This window comes from Toxorhynchites rutilus, chromosome 2 (assembly GCF_029784135.1).
Source record: "Toxorhynchites rutilus septentrionalis strain SRP chromosome 2, ASM2978413v1, whole genome shotgun sequence".
Lineage (NCBI taxonomy): Eukaryota > Metazoa > Arthropoda > Insecta > Diptera > Culicidae > Toxorhynchites > Toxorhynchites rutilus.
This window is the reverse complement of record NC_073745.1, coordinates 341,357,158-341,381,152: the sequence shown is the minus strand read 5'-3', so window position 1 is coordinate 341,381,152 and position 23,995 is coordinate 341,357,158. Positions and strand designations below refer to the sequence as shown.

General features: G+C 34.5%; 1 protein-coding gene across 5 annotated transcripts in view; it reads right to left on the bottom strand.

The window, feature by feature from the left end:
• Positions 1-23,995, bottom strand: part of LOC129765445 (uncharacterized) — a 351,357-nt gene that overhangs the window by 114,239 nt on the left and 213,123 nt on the right. For all 5 annotated transcript variants that reach the window (XM_055765774.1, XM_055765777.1, XM_055765775.1 and 2 more), the window contains one exon: positions 21,809-22,002. In XM_055765774.1, coding sequence (XP_055621749.1) covers positions 21,809-22,002 — 194 coding nt within the window. The remainder of the gene's footprint in view (positions 1-21,808; positions 22,003-23,995) is intronic.

Here is a 23,995-nt window from a genome sequence, read left to right as displayed (position 1 = left end):
AAGACGTATACCGAAACAATGTTTCCTCAGTTCAAATTAAAGAACAACCCACAATGAAATCTCAATCGATTTATCAAGTCCGAATTTATTTTTATTATAGATTATTAAAATCTGAAATCGAACAGAATTCAAACATACCTCTGACTCAAAATTTGCACACAAATTTCAACCCTAAAACCAAGGGAATATTATTACCAACTATGACCCAAATTTAAATTGAAATTGATCTGAATAAAAAAAAACTAGGCTAGTATTTGATCCAAACCTGGACCGAAACTGTCGAATTTGAATCAATGAACGTGGAATGTAGCTATGTACTGAATAATATCTGAATCAGAATATGAAAATTCTGAGCCCGAATTTTGGAAAAGTTCACATTAAAATGTGGATTGGAATTTGAACATAAGTCAGAGCAAAAAGCTGAATAGAAAAAATAATAATAAAGAATTTGAAACGAGATCTGATCATTAATCATAAAATTAGCCTATATCAAAATCAAAATTCGAAAATAGTGACATTAATACCATAACAATAATATTGAACAAAAAAGTCTATCAAATTTCAAACCTCAACTTGAATTAAAACATGAATCACCTTTTTTGTGCTGAAATTTATAAGCTAGAATCGAAATCTACAGTAATCTTCGATTGCAAACCGGAGATCAAATCACAATCAATATTTGAAAATATAAATATACAAATCTGAGTCTGAAGCAAAGTTTATGCAAATATCTGTAAACCGAAGCTGAAATCAAAATCAAAGCTTAACCCTCTACAACCCAACCCCGCCTTTAGACGGGCTTCACGGATTTTTTTTAAATCATTCAGACATTATTTTCTATGGAAAAATATGGGAAAGTTGGATCTGATAAAATGTTCTTTACTGACGGTTCATACATAAACACTGGCTTCGGCATCTTCAATGAAAATTCCAGTGCCTCTTTCAAATTCAAAGATCCTTGTTCCGTGTATGTCGCAGAAATGGGTGCGATATACTATGCTCTAGGGATCATTGAAACATTGCCCATCGACCATTATTTTATTTTTTCAGACAGTCTCAGCTCAATAGAGGCAATCCGCTCAATGAAAGTTGATAAACGCTCATCTTATTTCCTAACAAGAATAAGACATCTATTGAGTGTTTTGGTCGAAAAATTATTCAAGATTACCTTAGCATGGGTTCCCTCTCATTGCTCGATTCCGGGGAATGAGAAAGCGGACTCGCTAGCTAAGGTGGGCGCTTCAGAAGGCACACTTTTTGAAAGGCAAATTGCCTATAATGAATTTTTTCACATTCCTCGTCAGGACACACTCGTTAGTTGGCAGCGCATGTGGAGTGGTGATGAGTTCGGTCGTTGGTTACACACGATTATCCCTAAGGTCTCGACGAAAGCTTGGTTTAAGGGATTGAATGTAGGTCGTGATTTCATTCGCGTGATATCTCGGCTTATGTCCAATCACTACAACATAAACGCGCATCTCTATCGCATTGGGCTCGCAGCAAACAATCTTTGTGATTGTGGCGATGGCTACCACGACATCGAGCATATTGTCTGGTCGTGTATCCGGTTCCATGCTGCTCGCTCTCAGCTCTCTAGAGCACTGAGAGCAAAAGGCAGACAATCGGATATCCCCGTCCGGGATATCTTAGGTAGCCGTGATCCTGATCTTCTGCTTCATCTATACCTGTTCCTCAGAAACGCCGATGTCAACGTTTAATGATGTTTCCTTCGTTGTGTCCCCGTTTCATATTCCTCCTATCCGATCGATAAACTTTTACTTAGTCGCGGCAATACATACACACACTCTTTACAGATACACGGGCCGAAGGTTGTGCAGTTCACTGATCATTCAACAAGAGCCAAAGGTTGTACCGCTCATGACAACTCTACACGAGCTGATGATTACGCCGGCTAGTGACCATTCTATCCTGGATTCCTCGAGTCGAGAAAGACGCACCACGCTAGATATGGGGTACAGACTAGGGAGCGTTGCTGATTAATGGTCAGCTGCATCCCAATAGGAAGTAGCCCGTGTCGGGCACACGTATAGAGCATCGAAGACTGCAACATACCATTTATGAGAACACTTGTAATACTAACCTCGAGCCGACCGCGAGTAATCGGTTACATATTACTAACATAGACAATAAGAAAAACTGTTAAAATATTGAACTCCGGCCCCGTCAGGCTAACGCCATATGAGCCTTGATAAAAATATATATCTTGGAAAAAAAAAAATTATTTTCTATGTTCACCAAGATTAGGAAGTTTTCAAAATTCCTTCATCTATCATATAAAAACATTGGTTTTATGTAGGCTGGTTTCTGCTATGAGTATTTTATGTCGAAATTCGGAAATTCCAGATAAAAGAGAAAAAAAAATATTTCGATTTCGGTCGTGCACTTCAAACGAAAAACAAACACACTTTTCGAACATTTCATTGGTCGAAAAACTGTTCGGTAGATTTATTTGGATTAGTATTTTGCGTTCGAAATCAAGTTTTGTTGTAATGATAAAAAATACAGTTTTTTCGGAAAAAACCATAACCCGCCTTGAGGCGGTGTTGGGCACTTGAGCGAAAACAATCAAACTGAAGTGCTGAAGTGTAATTTACTGAAAATTAACATCAGATACAGCAGTTTCACAGAAATTAAGTCTATTTTTGTGTTTTTTATAGGTTTGTTCTCCAGCACGGTATGGGGACATGACCGAGTAGATCCTGAAGACAGCTTTGGAAGCGATGGTGAATACTACAATGACCAGGAAATTGAAGAACAATAAAAAGATACCACTAAAAAGCTGAGAGTCAAATGTGCAGGCCAACTTTTAGAACAGGAAAGTTCACTGAATCCGTTAACAAAAGTGATCCGAGGTCTACTGAATTAAAAAAACTTAAAAAAATCAGATTTTTTTCTGGAATCCTCATTCAAATATTCATTCACCGACTGAGGTTACGAAATCCTATCAAGCCTACTCTCGGTCTCCATCCACTTCGAAGTGAGCGTATGTTCCATCCTCTGATGTCAGGCATGATAGATTGGATCATTTTCCAGATACTCCGGAAAGAGGACTTGCAAAAGCCCGAGATGCACATCGGAAACGCAAGTCGTATACCTTCAATGCGACATTAATTTACACCTGCAACCAAACCAGAATTGTTTTATGCTTTCCATCATAAGGAATAGTTATTACGAGTAGTTCAAAAGAAAAATGATTTCTTTCGACCAGATACCCAACCCCGCCTTAAGGCGGATTACTGGTTTTGTGGTGTAAATAAAAAATCGGTGATTTTAAAAAAATGTCGTTATGTTTTTCGATTTTCTCATCAAATATATCAAAAATCTACTATAGTTTTTTCATGCAAATAAAAAATTTGGGTTTTAGAGGGTTAACTTGAGATCTGTGCAAAAACCTGAACAAAGAACTATAATTAAATATTATCTAGATTTAAATTAATTCTGAACCTAAGCTTGAAAACCCACCGCAAAACTTGGATCTAAGTATGAAGTGAAATAAATTTAGCAAGCACAGGAGGGTTAAGAAAACAAAAATATTTAAACGAAAAAAAATAATTAAAAAGTAACAAGCTGGTCAAGTGAGGGCGTTCAAAACTGGACCAAGTTTTGGCTAGAATTCTTAATCAAATTATGAACTATGATTTTAATGCTTCAACATCTGGATAAAAATGAGAGCTCATATGTAAACCGAAATTTGAATCAAAATCTGAATTTAGATGTGATACAAAATTTGAGTCAATCTCAAATTACTATTAGAAATTACGGAAAATTACTATTTTTTAAATTCCAAAACAAATCAAAATCGAGATTGAGCTTTGAACCAAACTTTGGTAAAGTATTGAACAGGGTTTTGGCCTATGGTTTGATTGAAATCTAAAAAAATCGATCCGAAAACCGTAAAGAAAAAAAGGTTCAAGTTTTGGGTGACTAAAATATGATTCAAAACCACAACCAAAATATGAACGAAACAGAAACCGGAACTAAACATCAAGCGTGAATTCGAATCTTTATTGCAAACTGAACTAAGATTTGATTTGTGATCTGTATTTTAAATCAAAACCAGAATCGAAACCAAAATCGATAAAAATCCGACAAGAAAGAATTTTAAAATAGGAAGAAAATTTAAATAAAATAGGAAGACAAAAACAAGAATGTGATCGAAATTTGAAACAAAATTTACACGAAAAAGGGAACCAAAACCTAAACTAAAATCAGCATCAAATCTGGACTACAACTTCAATATGAGTGAAATCTGAAACTAATTATAATCCTGAATCTATGATTATCAAACTTTTACTCGAAATCCAAAAATTGGAATTGAAATCGAAGCCTGATCTAAACTAAACATGGAACATCTATTTGAATTCTTCTTTAGTTCTCTAGAATCAAAATTGGAAGGTTGGACCGAAATTTGAGAACTTCAAACAGATGTTTATCCAATCACCAAGACAGATGTTGAACCAAATCTGATATGGATCAAAATCAGAAATACATTCTCATCTATAGCACGGAGTTCGAGCCACAATCAAAACTGAGACATGAGTCAGGTTTTGAGCCATGTAGTGATTGAACTAAAATATTTAAAAAAAATGAACCAACGCTTGGATCAAAACCTAAAAATCGAGGAAAAATCTGAACCTAAGATAGAACCGTAAATTTAAATTAAATTCGATTCAAATTTCAAATTAAAAAATTTGAATCAAAATTTGAACTCAAATTTGAAAATAAAACTAAATCGGATTCAACATTTGAACCAAATATGTGATCAATTCCGTTTTGAATTCATAACAAAAATCTGCACTAGAATTTGAACCATTAAAAACTCCAACACGTTCGAACAAAAACTGAAATTTAGGCTTAGAATCTGATTTTAAAATTTGACTGTGAGTCGAATCAAAATTCAAAAGAAATATGATTTAAAATCTTTAAATTCAACCTACAATCCGAACCAAAATTGGAATAACAATATGAACTAGAATGTGAATAGGACATAAAATAAATTTGAAACGTTTTTAATTTAAATTTACAACTCTACCACAAACAAACCTTTTTTTGGACCATATTCTTAGTCATACTTTGAGTAAAAATCCTGACCTAAATATGAAACAAGATCTGAGTCAATATCTGAACAATGTCTGCACAAACCCGAAAAGCAGAATGTGAGTGAGTCTTTCAGACATCTATTTATTCGGATACTGAGAATAGAACAATATTTGGACTGAAATCAGAACGGAGGAATGTCGAACTTTTCGGAATATTGTCATAGAATCATTATTACAGGTATACAGTGGAACCACGAATATACGCGGAGCAGTTTACCCGCGAAAGCGAGTCCCTTAGTAATTCTATGGACTTTCCCTAAAATTATCAGTGAGTGGTAGGCTTTTGCTCGTTTGTTTTGGTCATGGCTTTCACATTATATGACAACTGGTGAACACGACCTTACAGATGGATAGTTTAATGATTACTTTATTGGTGAAATATAGTTATCATACTCGAATATCTTTTTTTTCTGTTTGCATCACATTTTTATTCATTTATTGCGTTATCCGCGATTTTCGTAATCCGCGGTGACCTTGCCAGACTATTCCGTGGATAATCAGGGTTCTACTGTACCAGTAAACATTTGAGCAATATCAGAAATCAAAGAATTGAGAGGCAGTATTCTGATGGTTCGAAATATACTTTGTCGTCATATCTTTTTGTGGAATGTTCAACTCACAAGTTCCACACAATGTTGTTTGATTCTATTTCCCTCGAAACGTTGTGTGTGCAATTGGGTCGGTAGGAGGAATTAAATTTTCGCATTCTATTCATTTCCCAATTCAACAGCTCGCCAAGCTTTCGTCGAATGCCAAATCTGTAAAATAAATTACCAATTGATTTGATGTCCCACAAATTTTAGCCGGAGAATAGTTCCATCTGAAATGTAAGCCACCAGAGTTCGGTTTGCACTTGTTGCCGACAGTTTTCTAATTCAATCAATCATAAAAAACTGGGTAATGGATAACCATCCCGAACAGCGGCCCAAAGGAAACACGTTTTGCAAAATAAATATTTAACTGAGATTTTTTTGCGTCTCGCTGGTGGAAACGGATTTTGGCATGTTGCAGTTAAATATGACTTTTCGTCTCAAATTCCCAACCGTATGATGCTTCACTGGTTTCTATCGCCACATATTGTCCGCACTGCAATAACTTTAAGTCACGGTTGACAACCGACTCGAATTTGGCCGCTTGAAATATACGTCAGGTGCAACGTCATTAATCATCAGCACAGAGCTGTCCGGAATAGTACGAAAACCGTCCCGAAACACTACATACTTTTCCCGGAGTAACAAACTAATCGAAGTCAAAATATTTTATATAAAATGTGAAAGGTTGATTCAATTGGATGGTTTCGAAATCCTATCCGTTCAAATCGTCCCGAATGGAATGCAAAGAAGGCCTTTCAAAACCCATTTGAATTTGTTAGTGTCAGCGCAATGAAGCCAATCCGGGTTATTTATTATTATGACGTCGATGGCATCGCCTGAAATAGACTTGGCTTGCCAACAGCCCACTCTTCATGCATAGATCGAATCTCATTGCGAGAACCAACCCAAAAAAAAAAATGGAATTTATGCAGTCATAAGGCTTGATGAGAGGTATCGATTGTGGTAGCAACAAATCCAGCGAAGCGTAAATCGCACTCGCAGCTAATGAGTGCCGAGGAAGTTGATTTTTCTACTAATTCAGAATAATGACGCCCCCAATGGAGACGCTTTGTATGCGATTTCATAAATCCGAAATTTTATTTGGCACTCAATAATTTCTTTTGAATAACTTCATCGTCTTGATATTATCATTTCATATCGCAGCGGAAAAAAATCCCCCCCCCCATTACTTAGCTGCCATCTGCTTCGAGTATGGCATCCGCTTTTCCTCCAGACGACATACTCAGGATCTTCGGCGAGGCAAAAGTATGAATTATGAGTCGGCACACATGTTTCGTTATTTACTTTCCTACGTATAGCGGCGCAATGCTACTTTCGTTTTTATTTCAACCCAAATAAAAAGCCCGTTACGACCGGAAAATAGGTACGATTCCCTTTCCTTCCCCTTCCCCTTCCCCTTCCCTTCGACGGGAGTTCTCTCGACAAATCCGCAGGTGCTAAAGCACTCACGAAATAGCACATATAGAACAAATATAAATTTCCGTCGATTTTCGTGCAGTAGTCATTTGCCATAATTTCTTGTGCCCGCCGTCTTTCCCTTGCTCTCTTAAAGGGAGCGAAAAAATGGGACACTTTTACGACTTGAAAATTTTCTTTGGCCCGCCCCGTTCCCGGCCACAAATATATGGGGCCCTCTGCTTGATGGTGGGAAATTTACGACTGTTTGTTTATTTTTTTTTTCTTCGTCACCCACCCTCCCTCTATTTTTCTCTCTCGGCCGCAAACGCCCACCGGGAAGCGCGCGCTATTGCGGATAAAAGCACCCCATAAAGCATTTTTGTAGGGTGCGTTTACCGCAAATTTGTGCTAAATTTGATGATTTCTGTCTCCTGAATTATACGACACGGTTCAGGATAGTCATGATGCTGTAAATGATTCCGGCAAATGGTGTTACTTTCTGTCTGGTGGTGTTACATGTTTTGGGATAGATGCTGTCGAATCGTTTGCATGTTTGCCGTCCCGGCCCGCCCTGCTCCGGAGGATGAGAGTTTAGTGTGAATGCCAACATAAACTTAATGTAAAGCATATTCCGAGCAAATCCCATCGGCCGCGACAATATTGCGCCCAGCCGCTCATGGTCAGGATAATTATAGTAAGTTTTAATAAACTTTTGATACCTTCGGGTGGCAGTTAAAAATTTCAATTTTGCTCCGGCGTAATTTACTTCGTAATTAAGATTCACACCATGCGCAGATGCGCAGTATTTGGTTAGTTCGGATGGCGGGAAGCGAATCGCTTCCCAAGGAGGCGGGCAAATAACAGTTCACTGGTTTGCCAATTTTTGATTAGGCTTATTTGAATTTATTGTATGATAGTAATATGTTTCAAGATAAATACATTGTTATTACTCCACAGAATTTTATTCGATTAAATCCATTACAAAATTTAATTTTCTAAAATAAATTTCTTGTTTTCAAAAGAAAAAAAAAAACAGAGAGTCTTGAATTGTGATAAGGCTTATCGCGATAAACTAATAATGTTTGTGCACAGCTTTTTCTACTCGAATACTTCAATATTGATGTTGTCACAAGAGTAAAACATTTTTTTTATGATGTCACTTAAAATGTGGAGTCATGTGGAGTGAAATCATATTATTAGCACACTAGCAATTTGTTTGTTGAGGTATTCGGTTCATTTTGAAGGAATTGTTGTTCAATTAGTAACAACAATTAGTAAGAAAAGAATTAGTAAGATTTTTTAAAGAAATTATAACTTAATATGTTCCACTATGATTGAAGCACAGTTCTCGACTAATTTGTTAGAAAAAATAAAAAGCTATCAGCAAGCTATAAAATCAGCAATTTAATGGAAGAGATCGATAGCAAATTTTACCACGATTGTTCTTAAAGTATCATTATTGTGAAATTCTTGATCTGTATTTTCATTTGGCCTTGGGAGTGTATCATCCTGAATTAAGGTGGACATGACGTATTAAAACGTAAGGAAAAATGAACAGATTTTCAACTATCATATGAAAAGCTGGGTTGTATTGACATTCCAAAAACCATGAAAAAATTTGTGGAAAATATTCACCCGAAAGTAGGAATTTTGTTTGCAGCAAAATAGAAAACTCAAGATCTTCTCAAAAACAATATAAACAGTTAAAGACTCTTTGATCTCAAAACCTCAAAAATCACGAAAAAATGAAATCTTTGTTTTTTTGTTTGCCTGAAAGAAGACATTTAAGGGGCAGTTTATAATTTTTTAATGTAAAGTTCACTAAAATACCCTCGTTTGTTGGTGAGACGTCACAAATCGGTTCAATGGTTCAATAATTATGAATTTTCTAAAACTTGTCGATAATGAATATGAATGGTTCGAGTACGAGCTGAGCGTGATAAAACATCATTTATTTATGAGGATTTTTCATGAAAATGAAAAACAAACATATGTCATTTATTTCATGAGAAATACGTTCGTTATTATTTTTAGCTTAAGGGAGTATTCTAGTCTAGAAATTTGAAAAAAAAAAAAAAAATCCTTAATATTTTTGTAGTTTAGGCATTCAAGAATATACCCTAGAAAGGACTTTTCGAAAATTCTATTACAGGTTGGACTCGATTATCCGGAGTATTGATTTTTTTTTCACTCCGGATAATCGAATCCTCCGGATAATCGAGTCAAAACAATTTTTTTTTCTTTATTTGTTTTTTTGCATGTATTTTTCGTTTTTTGAAAATAAAAGAGGAATTTGATTTTTGATTCATCCCCTTAAAGTCAGAAAACACCTTTCTCACATGAAAAAAAATAATTTGTTCAGATTCTCTCAGGAGGTGATAAACGATCATATTTGATGAAAAAAGCACCTCTTACGCATATGTTCGAATTTCAACAATAATAGAGTTGCAGAACTTTTTTTTGTTTGGGTCTCTTTTGCTTAAAACTGGCTCTACATTAAAACGTACGCTACGGAGGACGATTCTGATGCTTTCATTTGAAAGATGAGAAAATTTAGTACAGGATATAGTAGTGGAAAAACTAAATTAGTTATTTTTAATAACATTTTGGAAATGAAACACTTAAAAGTTAATAATTTTTAATGAGTTATTATTAATTGTATTCTAAAAATTTATATTAAACTAGATTGTTTCTATCAATTAAAACGAAGTTCATTAACCGCTCCACAATTTGTTTTTTGATGCACAAGTTTTATCTTTCTTAATTTGGCTGCAATATCGATATAAACAATTCTTGGTGAAAATTCAAGCTAAATCTTCAAAAATCACGATTTTTACCCCGCTGTATATGTAATAACCACTTAAACTTCACCTTAACGTTGAAAGGTTACATTTCTTCATGAAATAAGCCATATTTGAAACATAAAAAAAATAATTCCAAACTGAATATAACCGAGCCCAAAATTGTATATAATCGAATCACATGTAATCGAGTCTGTATATAATCGAGTCCGACCTGTACTGTATTCTATTAGTCAAATCATTTCATTTGATACCAATATTGAAGGGATTGCAAAAAATACATAGTCCACCATTTTGTGGCGGCGACCATTTCGAATTTATGTTGTTCATAGTATAGTGTATTCTCCAAATCAAGCAATTCAGCCATTTTTTTGCGGCGGCCAAATTGAATTTTTCAGGATCATGGAATACGCAGTTTTATAATGACAGTAGAATTAAATGTATGTTCCAAATTTCAGATCAATCATTCAACAGGAACAGGGTCAATTTTCTATTAATGTGGGACAACCCAACAAACATTCAAACATACATAGAAACAGGTCAAGCTGAATGAAACCGTTCAAAAAGTAATTAGTTGTTTGGGGAAATTGGATTTTTCATTATCTGCTATGTTTTACTAGTCGAAAACTTTCTTTTGATACTTTTGATAAATAACTGTGTTCTACTAGTCAAGCCCTTTCATTTGCTACCCATATTGATGGGGTTCTGAGAAAATATGAAATCCGCCATTTTGTAGTGGCCGCCATCTTGGATTTGCATTTTTCATAAATGACTGCATTCGACTAGTCAACTTTCTTTTGATACCCATATTAACTATTCAATATAGAATTATTATAAAAAAAATTATTAAAAATTTCCGAAAATAAAAAAAAATACTCCGGATAATCGAGTCTAAAATTCCGGATGGTCAAATCCCGTATAATCGAGTCTCCGGTTAATCGAGTCCGACCTGTATTTGCCTAGTTACAGCCATTTTAGTGATGCGGTATCTAACCGGTTACGGCCATAACAATGAACTTCAAACGCGTTTTTCTCGAAACTAGTTTTTTTCAAACTGGCGTGCATGATATCTCAAGTTCTACTGAATCGAATAATGTCGAATTATAGGGATACAATCTGCAGGCATCTCTCTATCGCATGAACCTCTAAAAAATAATATTGTTTAAATTTTACTATTTTCAAAAAAGCGGGAAACGTAAGCAAAAAAAACGTTTTAAACGTAAAAAAAAATTTGTTTTTCAAACGGCCGCCATTTTGTCAAAAACCATGTTCTTGACTTGTCCGAGACTCATGCGATAGCGTAAAGATACTGATCAAGAATCTGTTCGATTTTTTTGTGTACGTGTACGCCATAACACGACTTGTTTTGGAACCCCCTCACTTCATCAGCTTGTAATTATATTAACTATGCATATTTTTTCCGTTCAAGTTTTGTTTTATTGTTTAAGGATAGATAAACAAATAAATATATAATGGATAGTAAAAATATTCTATACAATAGAAATTTTTTGAAACGTTTTGGCCTAGAACTTTTCTTAGACTCTTTTCCGAACAATGGAAATTTTGCTAAAGATGGAGAAAAATATTCTATATCGAATAAGTACTATCTCGAAAATGTGTTTTGGGTCCATTCAAATAACTTTTTTTCAATTTTCATTAACATATTTTTTTTTTCATACAACTTGGCTTATAACTTTTCTCATACCTATTTTCTATTAATAAAATTGTGGCTGGAAGATAGGTAAAATATTTCTCTATCGAACAACTTCGATAATTCTATTCGAACAACTTTTTTGGATTTTCAAAATTCTGTATATTTTCCTACATTGACCCATGCTCACGTTTCAGTCTATATCTTTTCTCTAGCACGATCAAGAAAAAAATGAATTATACCTATCCCCCGATTTACACTGGAGATATGTAGAATGAAATCTTCGATTTTGCTATGTAAAACCGTGTAAAACGAAATAAGCCCTCAATATATACTCAATTCATTTATTCATTTATTTAAGTAAAACAATATAAAAATCTACTTATGGAATTCTGGATAAAAATAAACAGAGAATTCTTCAAGAAGCTAAATTGTAATAAGTTTATTGGCTATCGCCACTTTAAGGAGCTACCAGTATTTTTATTCTGATTAGTATGAAGTCATCTTTATCACTTGAGCATTCCTGATGCGATTCTGGTTCAATAGTCGACGAATTCGGGAAGGTCTTAGATTTGACTTCAGACGAAGTGATAGAAGATTCAATTAACAGCTGTGTAGATTTGTTTTGCTTTATTTATCATTCAATTTAATAAAGAGATTTCCAGTCGAAAGCCGAAGATATAACTTTCTTTTACTTTCCATTTTTGTCGATATTCTTGGCATTCTAAGAGCTTGAAAAATTGACACAAATTACACGTCAAGACTCCAGAAATGGTAGTAAATTGATGACTTGCCAGCTCTGGAACATAAAATCGCACTGGTAGTCAAATTAAGACATTTAAGAAGACATTTAAGGGGCAGTTTATAATTTTTTAATGTAAAGTTCACTAAAATACCCTCGTTTGTTGGTGAGACGTCACAAATCGGTTCAATGGTTCAATAATTATGAATTTTCTAAAACTTGTCGATAATGAATATGAATGGTTCGAGTACGAGCTGAGCGTGATAAAACATCATTTATTTATGAGGATTTTTCATGAAAATGAAAAACAAACATATGTCATTTATTTCATGAGAAATACGTTCGTTATTATTTTTAGCTTAAGGGAGTATTCTAGTCTAGAAATTTGAAAAAAAAAAAAAAAATCCTTAATATTTTTGTAGTTTAGGCATTCAAGAATATACCCTAGAAAGGACTTTTCGAAAATTCTATTACAGGTTGGACTCGATTATCCGGAGTATTGATTTTTTTTTCACTCCGGATAATCGAATCCTCCGGATAATCGAGTCAAAACAATTTTTTTTTCTTTATTTGTTTTTTTGCATGTATTTTTCGTTTTTTGAAAATAAAAGAGGAATTTGATTTTTGATTCATCCCCTTAAAGTCAGAAAACACCTTTCTCACATGAAAAAAAATAATTTGTTCAGATTCTCTCAGGAGGTGATAAACGATCATATTTGATGAAAAAAGCACCTCTTACGCATATGTTCGAATTTCAACAATAATAGAGTTGCAGAACTTTTTTTTGTTTGGGTCTCTTTTGCTTAAAACTGGCTCTACATTAAAACGTACGCTACGGAGGACGATTCTGATGCTTTCATTTGAAAGATGAGAAAATTTAGTACAGGATATAGTAGTGGAAAAACTAAATTAGTTATTTTTAATAACATTTTGGAAATGAAACACTTAAAAGTTAATAATTTTTAATGAGTTATTATTAATTGTATTCTAAAAATTTATATTAAACTAGATTGTTTCTATCAATTAAAACGAAGTTCATTAACCGCTCCACAATTTGTTTTTTGATGCACAAGTTTTATCTTTCTTAATTTGGCTGCAATATCGATATAAACAATTCTTGGTGAAAATTCAAGCTAAATCTTCAAAAATCACGATTTTTACCCCGCTGTATATGTAATAACCACTTAAACTTCACCTTAACGTTGAAAGGTTACATTTCTTCATGAAATAAGCCATATTTGAAACATAAAAAAAATAATTCCAAACTGAATATAACCGAGCCCAAAATTGTATATAATCGAATCACATGTAATCGAGTCTGTATATAATCGAGTCCGACCTGTACTGTATTCTATTAGTCAAATCATTTCATTTGATACCAATATTGAAGGGATTGCAAAAAATACATAGTCCACCATTTTGTGGCGGCGACCATTTCGAATTTATGTTGTTCATAGTATAGTGTATTCTCCAAATCAAGCAATTCAGCCATTTTTTTGCGGCGGCCAAATTGAATTTTTCAGGATCATGGAATACGCAGTTTTATAATGACAGTAGAATTAAATGTATGTTCCAAATTTCAGATCAATCATTCAACAGGAACAGGGTCAATTTTCTATTAATGTGGGACAACCCAACAAACATTCAAACATACATAGAAACAGGTCAAGCTGAATGAAACCGTTCAAAAAGTAATTAGTTGTTTGGGGAAATTGGATTTTTCATTATCTGCTATGTTTTACTAGTCGAAAACTTTCTTTTGATACTTTTGATAAATAACTGTGTTCTACTAGTCAAGCCCTTTCATTTGCTACCCATATTGATGGGGTTCTGAGAAAATATGAAATCCGCCATTTTGTAGTGGCCGCCATCTTGGATTTGCATTTTTCATAAATGACTGCATTCGACTAGTCAACTTTCTTTTGATACCCATATTAACTATTCAATATAGAATTATTATAAAAAAAATTATTAAAAATTTCCGAAAATAAAAAAAAATACTCCGGATAATCGAGTCTAAAATTCCGGATGGTCAAATCCCGTATAATCGAGTCTCCGGTTAATCGAGTCCGACCTGTATTTGCCTAGTTACAGCCATTTTAGTGATGCGGTATCTAACCGGTTACGGCCATAACAATGAACTTCAAACGCGTTTTTCTCGAAACTAGTTTTTTTCAAACTGGCGTGCATGATATCTCAAGTTCTACTGAATCGAATAATGTCGAATTATAGGGATACAATCTGCAGGCATCTCTCTATCGCATGAACCTCTAAAAAATAATATTGTTTAAATTTTACTATTTTCAAAAAAGCGGGAAACGTAAGCAAAAAAAAACGTTTTAAACGTAAAAAAAAATTTGTTTTTCAAACGGCCGCCATTTTGTCAAAAACCATGTTCTTGACTTGTCCGAGACTCATGCGATAGCGTAAAGATACTGATCAAGAATCTGTTCGATTTTTTTGTGTACGTGTACGCCATAACACGACTTGTTTTGGAACCCCCTCACTTCATCAGCTTGTAATTATATTAACTATGCATATTTTTTCCGTTCAAGTTTTGTTTTATTGTTTAAGGATAGATAAACAAATAAATATATAATGGATAGTAAAAATATTCTATACAATAGAAATTTTTTGAAACGTTTTGGCCTAGAACTTTTCTTAGACTCTTTTCCGAACAATGGAAATTTTGCTAAAGATGGAGAAAAATATTCTATATCGAATAAGTACTATCTCGAAAATGTGTTTTGGGTCCATTCAAATAACTTTTTTTCAATTTTCATTAACATATTTTTTTTTTCATACAACTTGGCTTATAACTTTTCTCATACCTATTTTCTATTAATAAAATTGTGGCTGGAAGATAGGTAAAATATTTCTCTATCGAACAACTTCGATAATTCTATTCGAACAACTTTTTTGGATTTTCAAAATTCTGTATATTTTCCTACATTGACCCATGCTCACGTTTCAGTCTATATCTTTTCTCTAGCACGATCAAGAAAAAAATGAATTATACCTATCCCCCGATTTACACTGGAGATATGTAGAATGAAATCTTCGATTTTGCTATGTAAAACCGTGTAAAACGAAATAAGCCCTCAATATATACTCAATTCATTTATTCATTTATTTAAGTAAAACAATATAAAAATCTACTTATGGAATTCTGGATAAAAATAAACAGAGAATTCTTCAAGAAGCTAAATTGTAATAAGTTTATTGGCTATCGCCACTTTAAGGAGCTACCAGTATTTTTATTCTGATTAGTATGAAGTCATCTTTATCACTTGAGCATTCCTGATGCGATTCTGGTTCAATAGTCGACGAATTCGGGAAGGTCTTAGATTTGACTTCAGACGAAGTGATAGAAGATTCAATTAACAGCTGTGTAGATTTGTTTTGCTTTATTTATCATTCAATTTAATAAAGAGATTTCCAGTCGAAAGCCGAAGATATAACTTTCTTTTACTTTCCATTTTTGTCGATATTCTTGGCATTCTAAGAGCTTGAAAAATTGACACAAATTACACGTCAAGACTCCAGAAATGGTAGTAAATTGATGACTTGCCAGCTCTGGAACATAAAATCGCACTGGTAGTCAAATTAAGACATTTAAGAAGACATTTAAGGGGCAGTTTATAATTTTTTAATGTAAAGTTCACTAAAATACCCTCGTTTGTTGGTGAGACGTCACAAATCGGTTCAATGGTTCAATAATTATGAATTTTCTAAAACTTGTCGATAATGAATATGAATGGTTCGAGTACGAGCTGAGCGTGATAAAACATCATTTATTTATGAGGATTTTTCATGAAAATGAAAAACAAACATATGTCATTTATTTCATGAGAAATACGTTCGTTATTATTTTTAGCTTAAGGGAGTATTCTAGTCTAGAAATTTGAAAAAAAAAAAAAAATCCTTAATATTTTTGTAGTTTAGGCATTCAAGAATATACCCTAGAAAGGACTATTCGAAAATTCTATTACAGGTTGGACTCGATTATCCGGAGTATTGATTTTTTTTTCACTCCGGATAATCGAATCCTCCGGATAATCGAGTCAAAACAATTTTTTTTTCTTTATTTGTTTTTTTGCATGTATTTTTCGTTTTTTGAAAATAAAAGAGGAATTTGATTTTTGATTCATCCCCTTAAAGTCAGAAAACACCTTTCTCACATGAAAAAAAATAATTTGTTCAGATTCTCTCAGGAGGTGATAAACGATCATATTTGATGAAAAAAGCACCTCTTACGCATATGTTCGAATTTCAACAATAATAGAGTTGCAGAACTTTTTTTTGTTTGGGTCTCTTTTGCTTAAAACTGGCTCTACATTAAAACGTACGCTACGGAGGACGATTCTGATGCTTTCATTTGAAAGATGAGAAAATTTAGTACAGGATATAGTAGTGGAAAAACTAAATTAGTTATTTTTAATAACATTTTGGAAATGAAACACTTAAAAGTTAATAATTTTTAATGAGTTATTATTAATTGTATTCTAAAAATTTATATTAAACTAGATTGTTTCTATCAATTAAAACGAAGTTCATTAACCGCTCCACAATTTGTTTTTTGATGCACAAGTTTTATCTTTCTTAATTTGGCTGCAATATCGATATAAACAATTCTTGGTGAAAATTCAAGCTAAATCTTCAAAAATCACGATTTTTACCCCGCTGTATATGTAATAACCACTTAAACTTCACCTTAACGTTGAAAGGTTACATTTCTTCATGAAATAAGCCATATTTGAAACATAAAAAAAATAATTCCAAACTGAATATAACCGAGCCCAAAATTGTATATAATCGAATCACATGTAATCGAGTCTGTATATAATCGAGTCCGACCTGTACTGTATTCTATTAGTCAAATCATTTCATTTGATACCAATATTGAAGGGATTGCAAAAAATACATAGTCCACCATTTTGTGGCGGCGACCATTTCGAATTTATGTTGTTCATAGTATAGTGTATTCTCCAAATCAAGCAATTCAGCCATTTTTTTGCGGCGGCCAAATTGAATTTTTCAGGATCATGGAATACGCAGTTTTATAATGACAGTAGAATTAAATGTATGTTCCAAATTTCAGATCAATCATTCAACAGGAACAGGGTCAATTTTCTATTAATGTGGGACAACCCAACAAACATTCAAACATACATAGAAACAGGTCAAGCTGAATGAAACCGTTCAAAAAGTAATTAGTTGTTTGGGGAAATTGGATTTTTCATTATCTGCTATGTTTTACTAGTCGAAAACTTTCTTTTGATACTTTTGATAAATAACTGTGTTCTACTAGTCAAGCCCTTTCATTTGCTACCCATATTGATGGGGTTCTGAGAAAATATGAAATCCGCCATTTTGTAGTGGCCGCCATCTTGGATTTGCATTTTTCATAAATGACTGCATTCGACTAGTCAACTTTCTTTTGATACCCATATTAACTATTCAATATAGAATTATTATAAAAAAAATTATTAAAAATTTCCGAAAATAAAAAAAAATACTCCGGATAATCGAGTCTAAAATTCCGGATGGTCAAATCCCGTATAATCGAGTCTCCGGTTAATCGAGTCCGACCTGTATTTGCCTAGTTACAGCCATTTTAGTGATGCGGTATCTAACCGGTTACGGCCATAACAATGAACTTCAAACGCGTTTTTCTCGAAACTAGTTTTTTTCAAACTGGCGTGCATGATATCTCAAGTTCTACTGAATCGAATAATGTCGAATTATAGGGATACAATCTGCAGGCATCTCTCTATCGCATGAACCTCTAAAAAATAATATTGTTTAAATTTTACTATTTTCAAAAAAGCGGGAAACGTAAGCAAAAAAAACGTTTTAAACGTAAAAAAAAATTTGTTTTTCAAACGGCCGCCATTTTGTCAAAAACCATGTTCTTGACTTGTCCGAGACTCATGCGATAGCGTAAAGATACTGATCAAGAATCTGTTCGATTTTTTTGTGTACGTGTACGCCATAACACGACTTGTTTTGGAACCCCCTCACTTCATCAGCTTGTAATTATATTAACTATGCATATTTTTTCCGTTCAAGTTTTGTTTTATTGTTTAAGGATAGATAAACAAATAAATATATAATGGATAGTAAAAATATTCTATACAATAGAAATTTTTTGAAACGTTTTGGCCTAGAACTTTTCTTAGACTCTTTTCCGAACAATGGAAATTTTGCTAAAGATGGAGAAAAATATTCTATATCGAATAAGTACTATCTCGAAAATGTGTTTTGGGTCCATTCAAATAACTTTTTTTCAATTTTCATTAACATATTTTTTTTTTCATACAACTTGGCTTATAACTTTTCTCATACCTATTTTCTATTAATAAAATTGTGGCTGGAAGATAGGTAAAATATTTCTCTATCGAACAACTTCGATAATTCTATTCGAACAACTTTTTTGGATTTTCAAAATTCTGTATATTTTCCTACATTGACCCATGCTCACGTTTCAGTCTATATCTTTTCTCTAGCACGATCAAGAAAAAAATGAATTATACCTATCCCCCGATTTACACTGGAGATATGTAGAATGAAATCTTCGATTTTGCTATGTAAAACCGTGTAAAACGAAATAAGCCCTCAATATATACTCAATTCATTTATTCATTTATTTAAGTAAAACAATATAAAAATCTACTTATGGAATTCTGGATAAAAATAAACAGAGAATTCTTCAAGAAGCTAAATTGTAATAAGTTTATTGGCTATCGCCACTTTAAGGAGCTACCAGTATTTTTATTCTGATTAGTATGAAGTCATCTTTATCACTTGAGCATTCCTGATGCGATTCTGGTTCAATAGTCGACGAATTCGGGAAGGTCTTAGATTTGACTTCAGACGAAGTGATAGAAGATTCAATTAACAGCTGTGTAGATTTGTTTTGCTTTATTTATCATTCAATTTAATAAAGAGATTTCCAGTCGAAAGCCGAAGATATAACTTTCCTTTACTTTTCATTTTTGTCGATATTCTTGGCATTCTAAGAGCTTGAAAAATTGACACAAATTACACGTCAAGACTCCAAAAATGGTAGTAAATTGATGACTTGCCAGCTCTGGAACATAAAATCGCACTGGTAGTCAAAACTATAAGCCTATTTTACTTATATGAACTACAAATATACATGTTTCAAGTTGTGCAAAATTTGTTATTTCATAAACTCTGTAAAAGCGAAATGGTCTGAAACAGGTACCGTGTAAATAGGGGGATAGGTGTATGTGAAAAGATGAATGATTAAATTCTCTATCTAATGTGCATGATTTTGAAGGTTGTTACTTGATGAACAATAAAATTATTTCAATTGAAATAATTCATTATTCATTAAATCCATAAAGACGTTAAACAGAAGCTCGCACGCAACAAAAACTTTATCCGCTAATTTCACACAAGTCTGTAAAGAAGGAACGCGAAAACGAGAAATCTTGTGAGCGGTCCGCAAAGTGTTAACAGCTCTGTGGCGGACATGACTGAGTATTGGCTTGTATTTTGAATTTATTGAACTTATATCTGTAAATAAAATCAGTTCGTTTTTTATGTTTGCAAAACTGATTTCAATGTAGAGAAAAAAAAAATATCTTTTAGATAACCCGTCTTGCTGAATCCTCTGAAGGGGAAGGAGGCGGGATCATCATCATCATCGTTATTATCATTATTCAGCAACAGTTGAAGAAAATTCTAGTTTTGATCCATATCAGATAAGTGAGATAAGAGCAGCAGCATACGTCAAGGATGGGAATGAACGTTCAACCAAAACATTGTTCACATAAACTGACGTAATGCGTTTTTCAATTGAATAATTAGTGAAAGCTCATAAGACCCGTCCGGTCCACTTTTGACAGTTAATATTTATTAAATGGACAGATTATTTTATATAAATTGTACACCGACATGATTATTGAGCTAAACGCGTTTTCCCTAAATTGAGAGTTTTGGTGGTTACGTCAACCTTGCATATTTGGACAGTACAGATCAAAAATGCAATATTTGTGTTGAAATTGTTGATCAAGAACATCGTTTGAATAGTTGTGAAGAAGCTCAAATGGTTGAAACTAAGCCAAGAAAGTATTTCAAAAACTAAAGGTGGAAGTGAACGATCTGTTAAAAATATTGAATAGGACCTTAGCAATGAATAATGAAAAATATTATCAAATTATCTTCATACATTGTCGCGATTGCAGTGCAGTGCATAAAGAGGAATTCAGTTAAATCTAAATTAGAATTTAGGATTCCTCTGAACAAACATTTAGAGCAGAATGAAAAGACGCTAGATGGTAATTTTATTGTTTTATCAAACAAGATTTAAAAACGATTTGTAATTTTTTAAATAACACATTGAAGCATTGTTCAGTGGAGGATTTTTTGAGCTATCGAATGAATGTATTAGAGCTGTGCTGAGCTCTCTATCAACGCCCAAAAAATTCTCAATAAGCACACACCATGTGTGCAACGTTACTAAAAAGGAGGGGGTCGGAGATTGCTCTATGCGAAAAATGTTAGTCACTAAATGAGAAGATCTCTATGAAACTAACAAAGGTGGGCGGCGCTTGTTGATTTCAAGGTATGACATATTTTAGTGACACCATCATCGTTAATCGTTCGGTCGCTAATAATAATAGTATGACTCTGACTTTTAGGGGGTGTAACATTGTGAACTGAAAAGTGGTTCTTCACCGACAACTCGATAAAAATAATCGCTATAGGGGGTGATTAATGTTTTTTCCTCACCGAAAACGATGCAATTTTTGTTTCCAACTTATCAAAGTGAATCACACTCTCTTCACGCTCCACTAATGAGCAGCACATATTTCTCCAATTTTATGCATACATTGCTAAACAATTTCAAAAAGAAAAAAATGATGAAAAACGCGCAGCTTGCCGCAGCTCGGGACATCCCATCATCTTTGAAAAGGGATTAATTAAAGTTAAGTTTTTTTTTCTCCCAAAGACGCCGCAGCATTTCCACAGCACGAGAGAGTCATGCTGGGCGCTGTCAATGGTGCAAAAACCTCACACAGCTCTGCAGCTCTGCACTGCTTGAAACGTCGTGGAATAATTAATGCAAATATGAACTTAATTATCGTTTGGAAACAGTACTCAGTCCTCCCACTTCATCAATGTGTGCCGTCGTCTTTGGCAAAGCGTCTGCTGGCGTTTCTGTGTGGGTGTGTGTGTGAGCGGGACGAAGGCTCTTTGCGTAGTGCACATTTCAAAGGATAACAACTGTAGCATAATTTAATGTAACATTACGAGTGGACCACTCGAGGGTATACGAACTCGATTCAAAAGATGTGAAAACTGTTGCAGCTGTAGCATTGCACGGCACCGGCGTTCTTTATTACTACATACTAACAAAGAGCGAGGTTAGGAAGAATAGGGATCTTTCATAGGGCAGGATTTAAATAGATTAGAGTTTACATTGGTTGGTTTACAAATAACGAGCTTACCCTTTGAATCGGGATGATACGCTCTCGGGGCTGATGCTGTTGCTGTTGTTGGTGTGGATGGGGCTGAGGGGAGGCTTGTTGATAGTGCTGCTGCTGCTGCTGTTGAACCTGTGGAGGGCACTTGTTTTGCGACGGATGTTGCTCGTAATCGTCACCACTTTCAGCTGGTGGTGGCCAGGCAACGCGCTTCAAACCTGTAAAGAGTGAAAGATGAAAAAGATTTTTTTAATAAGACTACCACAGAGCAGGATTGTGAGTACTGTCATTTTCTCTGAAAATCGTTCAGTGTTTTGAAGTAAAGTTTCGAACTATGAACATTCCACTTCTGGAAACTATCTCAAGCGACAAATAACTTTTCTGCGTAAAATGTCGTGTCCTTCTTCCTTCTCGGTGCACAGTGCTTCGTGCTTCATTCTCAATAGGTATAATTAAATCATTAGCTGCAGTCAAACTGCTGCTGAATCGATTGGCGTGTTTTTCCCTCGTGGCTGGTTTAAGCCTCGGTAATAAGTAGGTGCGGGTCAGGCCTTTTTAATTGCATCCCCTCCGGTAAGTGCTCGCAACCCACGTGATTGGGGCATTGGGTTGTGCAAAAAAAAAAACAGGATTTTGTCCGGGGTTTCCGTATCTTCTGTTGCGGTGAATGGCATTTGACCGGGCTTTTAATTTGTTGTTTCCGTATTTTTCCGCTTTCGCCTCGTGTGAAAACAAATTGGATCGAAAATCAGCAATTGCAATTGCGTTTATCACATATCTGCGGCGCAAAAGCCGCATTAATTACATTTGGTGGAATGCTCGTTCGCCCGAAATGCACCGAGCGCCTAATTTATTTATCTCGCTCAAATAATTTTTTAATTGTGTCCGATTTTTATTTCTGGGTCCAATATTTCGCTCCCCGACCAAATTATTTTTACCACCATCGTTAAAATAAATGGAAACCTAATAATGATGATGATTGATTCGCATTCGCACCTTTCACCTCAAACGAAGTAATTTTGGCTGCTTTTCGGAAGATTCACTTCACACACACGAAACTAGTTTTTCACTAATTTATGACCCGGACACTATTAGCACTTTTGAAACTATTGCACCTTCCACAGAGGATTCCCACTCTGATTCATAACCCAAAAACGAAAAAATGGGGAAAATTCGCGCCCGATCGCGATTGCTGGTGTGCTTCTTTCACGAAAAAAAAAACACTAAAATTTTCCGCGAACCCTGAGAAGCAGCAGCTAGAGGTGTACGAAACGCGAATCTTTGCACTAAACTGAGTCCGCGATTGTGTTGGGACACGGGAAAGCTCGACTTTTCATCTCCCGCTCAGGTGTGACTAATTTCGCGTGTTCTTGTGTCCGCAATTTGGCCGATTTAACCGACGGCGGAATTTGTTGTGGTTTTTTTTTCTGCTTCTTTATTTTAATATACCATCATCGCTTCACTGACTGTGTCTCGCAAATGGTGTGTGTGAAATGAGCGCGATTCGGCGGCATGTGTTATGGGGCGCGCGGTACTCGCGATGGGAGATTTCGAGAAAAAAATAGAGCGTAAATTGGGTTGATTTCGTCGGAAAGTTGATATCATGATCCTTGTACTTGTGCAGATGGCTAGAAGGTCGAATGAGACATGTTTTCATGGTTTGAGGTTTGGGAGGTCTTCCTCGACACAAGGTGATCGACGTGTTAGATGTTTTGTGTACGAAGCATGTTCATATTTTTTTGCGAAAATATCCACCTTCCGTTGTTTTTATTCAATCTTTGTACTCAATTCGAAAAAGTGATGAAAGTAAAAAAAAAAAATCTTCACTCTCCGGTGTATTTGAAAAAAAAAATGCATCCCACTTTTTTCTAGCTCCAGGTGAGAAAATATAAACGTGTTGCTTTGCCAGCTTGCTTTTTGGTTCGATGTGAGGTGGCCGTGGTGAGCTATCTGTCGAGATCGTTTACTTTCCTTCCTTTCTATCAATAAACATCAACGGCGATTTTTTTTATTGCGCTTTTTCACTCACGTTGGCTATCAATCCCGACTATCTTAATAATAATAATCTGTTTTGTTCGGATACATTCAATCGGAATTTTTTTTTTCCCAAAATATATATTTTTATCAAGGCTCATATGGCGTTAGCCTGACGGGGCCGGAGTTCAATATTTTGACAGTTTTTCTTATTATCTATGTTAGTAATATGTAACC